This window comes from Humulus lupulus, chromosome 3 (genome assembly GCF_963169125.1).
Source record: "Humulus lupulus chromosome 3, drHumLupu1.1, whole genome shotgun sequence".
In the NCBI taxonomy this organism is placed as follows: Eukaryota; Viridiplantae; Streptophyta; class Magnoliopsida; order Rosales; family Cannabaceae; genus Humulus; species Humulus lupulus.
In genome coordinates, this window is record NC_084795.1 from 199104599 (window position 1) to 199110572 (window position 5974).

The following is a 5974-nucleotide window of genomic DNA, read 5'->3' on the forward strand; positions in this document are numbered from 1 at the left end:
GGGAAGCTGCAGCTCCGGCGCATGTTAGAAATGGTGCTCCGGTGGTGGCTGGTTTGGAGAGAAAACAAAGGAAAGAAAAGAAAAAGAAAAAGAGAGAAGAAGAAGAAGGAGAAAGGTTCGGGAGGGAGGGAGGGAGAAGAAAAGGAAAGAAAAAAAAAGTCAAATATATAATTTAAATTAATTATTTTTTTTTTCCTCCCATATTTGACTTTTTCAACCTGAAAAAGTCTAAGGTTTCACATTCTTCCCTCCTTAAAGAAATTTCGTCTCGAAATTTTCAAAGTACAACACCAAGCTGAAAAGTAAACAAATGATGATACTTCTCGTACAACTCAAACTCTAACTCCCAAGTAGCCCCGTCTTCTCTATGGCTCCGCCATAAGACCTTGACTACGGGAATCTCTCTATTCCTTAGCACCTTTAACTCTCTCGCTAGAATTCTGATAGGTTGTTCTTCACATGTCACGTCCTCTTGAAGAGGGATAGCCTCATACTCAATGATGTGCGATGGGTCTGGAGTATACTTCCTCAGCATCGACACATGGAACACATTGTGAACATGCCCCAACTGCGCTGGTAAGTTCAATCGATAAGCGACCTCCCCATCCCTCTTGATAACCTCGAAAGGTCCAATATACCTCAGGGATAGCTTACCCTTCACTCCAAATCTCGTCACACCAAGCATGGGAGTAACTTTCAAGAAGACATAGTCACCAACCTCAAACTCAACTTCTCATCGGAGGAGATCGACATAACTCTTCTGATGACTTTGAACAACCTTAAGTCTCTCTTTGAAAAAAAAATACTTTGATCTTCCTAGTAGTACTAGCAATTTGAGATCCAATTGTGACATGCTAATCTAGTTCTGCACAACACAAAGGTGATCTGCATGGTCTCCCATATAAGGCATCATAAGGAGCCATGCCTATACTGGACTGGTAGCTATTATTATAAGTGAATTCCACCAATGACAAGTATTCTCCCCAGCTAACCCCAAAATCCAAAATACAAGAACGAAGCATGTCCTCCAAAGTTTGGATAGTCCTCTCAGACTGTCCATCTTTCTGAGGGTGGTGAGCGGTGCTCAAGTTAAGTTCAGTTCCTAAAGCTTCTTGAAATGCTCGCCAAAACTTTGAAGTAAATCGAGGATCTCTCTCAAAAACAATGCTGGAAGGCAACCCTTGCAGTCGAAGTATATTACCCACATAAAGTCGAGCTAGTTTGAAAACCTTACAATCCTTCCTAATTGGAATGAAATGAGTAGATTTGGTCAAACAATCGACAATCACCCTGACAGTGTCATGCTTTAATGGTGTTAATGGTGATCCCATCACAAAGTCCATCGTGATCTTGTCCCACTTCCATTCTGGTATAGGTAAAGGTTGAAGCAACCCTGAAGGTCTCTGGTGCTCAGCTTTAACCCGTTGGCAAACCATACTCTTAGCTACAAAGTTAGTCACGTCTCTCTTCATACCTTCCCACCAATATTGTCTTTTCAAATCTCAGTACATCTTTGTGCTTCCAGGATGTACAACAAACTTAGACCCATGGGCCTCAATCATAACAGACTCTCTAAGATCAGGGATATTTGCAACGACTAATATTCCCTTATGGTATAAGAATCCTTCAGCATTTACTGTCCATCCATCTAGCTGCTCACCATTTTGGATTCGATTCTAGATAAGTCTCAATTTCTCATCTTGCCACTGACATTGCTTAACCTGTTGAAGTAGCACTGTGTAACAACTGCATTTGCTTTTCTAAGAGGATATTTCAAAGTGAAATCATAATTTGCCCTGTACTCAACCCTTCTTCTTTGCCTCAAATTCAAGTCTCTTTGACTAAAGAGATACTTTAAACTCTTATGATCAAATTATAAATCAAACTTTTCCCCATATAAGTAACATCTCCATATTTTCAAGGCAAAAATCACTGCTGCAAGTTCCAAGTCATGTGTGGGGTAGTTCTTCTCATGTGTCTTCAATTGGCATGAAACATAGGCAACAACCTTGCCATTTGGCATGAAAACTCCACCTAAACCAGTACCAGAAGCATCAGTGAATACCACAAACGGTTCATCACTATTAGGCACAGCGAGAATAGTTGTCGTAGTCAATCTTGGCTTAAGTTCTCTGAAAGCTTCTTCACAACTGTCATCCCACACGAACTTCAAATCATTTCTTGTTAGCTTTTTCAAAGGCATAGAAATTCGAGAAAAAAATTCTCCACAAAGCAAGGATAGTAACTTACTAACCCAAGGAAACTTCAAATCTCAGTAACGTTCTTTGATTTTTTTTTCCACTGTAAGATAGAATCTATCTTCGAATGAATTCACAGTAATGTCCTCTTGATGTTTTACATGCCCTAAGAATTTGACCTCAGTCCTCTAGAAGTCACATTTTTCTTTCTTAGCATATAATTGATTGTCCCTCAAAGTTTGCAACACAGCTGTTTAATGTTCTGTATGGTCCTCAGGTGTCTTGGAATACACCAAAATTTCATCAATAAAAACAACCACAAACTTATCCAAATAGGGTCTAAAGATTCTATTCATAAGGTTCAAAAATATTGCAGGTGCATTCGTCAATCCAAATAGCATCACCAGAAACTCAAAGTGTCCATAACACGTTCTGAAATTAGTTTTAGGAATACCCTCTTCCTAAATCCTCAATTGATGATAGCCTGAGCTTAAGTCAATCTTGGAAAACACTTTGAACATATGAGCTGATCAAACAACTCATATATCATTGGCAATGGATACTTGTTGTTAATTGTCATCTGAATTAATTTCTTATAATCGATGCAGAATCACAAGGATCCATCAGATTTCTTGGTAAACAAAACTGGAGCTCCCCATGGGGAAGTACTGTTCCTGATGTACCTTATCCATTAGCTTACCCAATTGCTTGTTCATTTCATCCAACTCTGCAGGTGCCATGCGATAAGGGGTAGTAGAAACTGGTTGAGTCCTAAGAATCAAATCAATGCAAAACTTGATCTCTCTATCAGGTGGTAGTCCTGGAAAATCCTCAGGAAACACATCTGGAAAGCCACTAACCACTGATATCCAAGGAAACTTGTCTAGAAGCCTAGACTCATCCTCAATTGCAAACAGACTCCCATAACACTCTACGTTTCTTTTCCCACCTAAACATGCCTTAAGGATAGGATCATGCCTTACTGCATTCATGTTGGCTCGATATACAATGAAATCTCCACTTGGAGTTAAAAGAGTCACCCTTTTGCATGAGCAATCAACAATGGCTTGGTACATAGACAACCAATCCATGCCAAGAATCACATCAAATTGTCCTATAGGTAACCATCAGGTTTCCTAATAAATTATGCCATTCAAACACAATACAACTGATTTGCAGATGGTTGATACTTCACCATGCCCTCCCATAGGTACACTCAACTGCAATGCAGGACTAAAAGTTTTCCAACTCAAACCCAACATGCTAGCAAACATTAATGATATACAAGAATGAGATGCACCAGTATCAAATAATACATGAGCCCAAGAGTGTGAGATAAGAACCACACCATCCACAACTCCCTGGCATGCTCCTCCTTGCACATCATCACTACTAAGAGCATAGGCTTGACCAGAGGCTTTTTCCTTTACTTTCCCTTTTTCCTTGACCATATGGCTTGTGCTTGCACTAAAGCCTCCTCCGGGATTGAACCCTCTCTAACTTTCAGCAGAAATAGGAGTTTGAAAACTCTGCGAGTACCCCTGGTTGAATCCTGAACCTTGGGGCTAGAACTGATGTTGATATTGGGATTGTTGCCCTGGTGTGGGTGTGAAACCATAGGATGAAGTCTCAGACTGGTTACTCTTAGGTTGTCCTGTGAAAGGAGTAGACCTAGCATAACTCCCTATGGGTCCTCTAGGTGATGGTTGGAACCTCTGTTGTCGTGTGGGCAGTTTTTTCTTTGTTGTTATCTCTAAGTTTTTACCGACTTGCTCAACCCTGGTCGGATCTTTCTCTTCTAGTTGGACCTCTTCGAGGTCCTCCATGGGTCCCAAATTTTCTTCACAATCCCCAAATGAGGATCTAATTCTCTATCCTCACTTTGGGCAACACCCTATTTGGTGACCTGTTCACCTGATTGGGCTTGTACTTCATTCGCCAACAGTAACCTTTTCTTGATTTTTTTCCCTCGATCCGCCTCTTTTTGCCCTGGTAATCGAGGATTTATAACATTCCCGCGCTTCACGTTGGTTTCCCAACACACATCCCACTCCTGCATCTGTTGGAAATTTCATTGCCAAGTGCCAGAGCGAGAATACGGCTCGCAGGTAAACTAGAATAGGCCTTCCAATCATACCATTATACGCAGAAGGGCAATAAACTACTATGAAAGTAGCGAGTAATGTCCTGTTCGCAGGTGTCACGACTCGAGCCCTAGGCCGTGGCAGATTTGTAATATCCATAACTTGGGTGGTCAAAGGTCAAACTTTGACCCTCGTTGAAAAATAGTCTTTATAAATGAGCATTTAATTTATATTAAATCGTACTATAATCATAAGTTAAAATAATGAAATAACTCCTATAATTATATATAAAAATATTAGTAATAAAAGTATGATCACTTATCATTATACATAAAACAATAATATTCCCAGAGTTATGTAATCACCAAATAGTTAAATTTAATAAGTCATAAACACCCAAAATAATACTTAGCATCCACCATTCCTCATCCTTAACTATTTCATAGCTCATTCAGATATACCGATCATTAGATTCGAAGTCGAAGACATATATAATGCTCAAAAGATAAGACAATGACATGAAATAGAAATAGGCTAAACACGTTGGCTCCATCGACAATTCATCTTTTCCACGTTCGCGTCACTAGGCTCCTGGAATGGGAGAGATAGGGGGTGAGCTTATAAAGCCTAGTAGGAAAACAACTAATAACATAGGACCCAAAAGTTTAATACAACCCCTGCATGGTTAACTTTGAAAACAAAACATACATCATCATGTATAAACCAAAATAGAGAAACCACAAATAATCATAAGAGCATAGCTACAAGTGCACATCACACCGTCCACTAGATCCCTAGTTCCCGTTACCCACCATAGAAAATCCGACATCCTAAACCGGGTAGCCGGACCTGATAACCACCACAAGGGGGAGGCTCAGAACACTTCCTGTATACAGATGCTAGGTCTTTACACCTACAGGTGAGTGGACACCTGATCTACCTATGATGATACAGAGACTAGGTCGTGAAACAACAACATGCACAAATCATGATTACTATGGCTCTCATCGATATAACCAAATGCGGGTAAACATGAAAAGAAAGAAACATATTCCCTTTTTATTTTAGAAAATTGGGCAGCCTAACAGCTGCATTTGAATAAAACCCAAAAATCATAACCTGCATAATTAAGTGAACAAAATAATATATTTGGCACTCAGTGCCCTCAGAACAGACCAAAAAACATGCAGATTAAGTTTTCCATTTTTCAAACATTTTATAAATATCAAAATTGGAATATGTTTAATGCAATTCAATACGAGTAAAACAAGTCCAATAGTCAAGTTGAGTCCCTACCTCCTTAGAATTTTCAATCCGAGCCCAAAGCGACGCTCCTAAGCTTAACGATGATCTTAGTCCGATTTTAATATCACGTTTTTCCTACGTGCACCAAATGAACAAACGATTATCATCACTGCATTCCTTATTCAAAATCGTGTCCAATGACATATAATATGACCATATTTTAAATTTCATGTTCCGGAACCTCACCCAAGCGGTGCACAATAGCGGTTGTTGGAGGTACCGGAAACGTCGACGAATATATGCATGACACATATCAAAATGATTCTCTTGATGAGTACATCACGAAAGTACAGCTCCTTCGCCCAAATGACCTCCGGTGTCGCCGGAAAATGCTTCCAAAGGGGCGAAGATACCCAAAATCTCGCCGGAGAAAAATGGCGAGTTGAC

General features: G+C 39.9%; 1 protein-coding gene across 1 annotated transcript; it reads right to left on the reverse strand.

The window, feature by feature from the left end:
* Positions 1–277: 277 nt before the first annotated feature.
* LOC133825305 (uncharacterized) lies at positions 278–685 on the reverse strand. The gene has a single exon (XM_062258267.1). It carries the CDS (start codon positions 683–685, stop codon positions 278–280), a length of 408 nt encoding a protein of 135 aa, XP_062114251.1.
* Between the last annotated feature and the right edge of the window lie 5289 nt (positions 686–5974).

Bases quoted from the DNA above. Each gene is read 5' to 3' on its own strand.
- LOC133825305 (XM_062258267.1), bottom strand. From the start codon at position 685: ATGCTTGGTGTGACGAGATTTGGAGTGAAGGGTAAGCTATCCCTGAGG.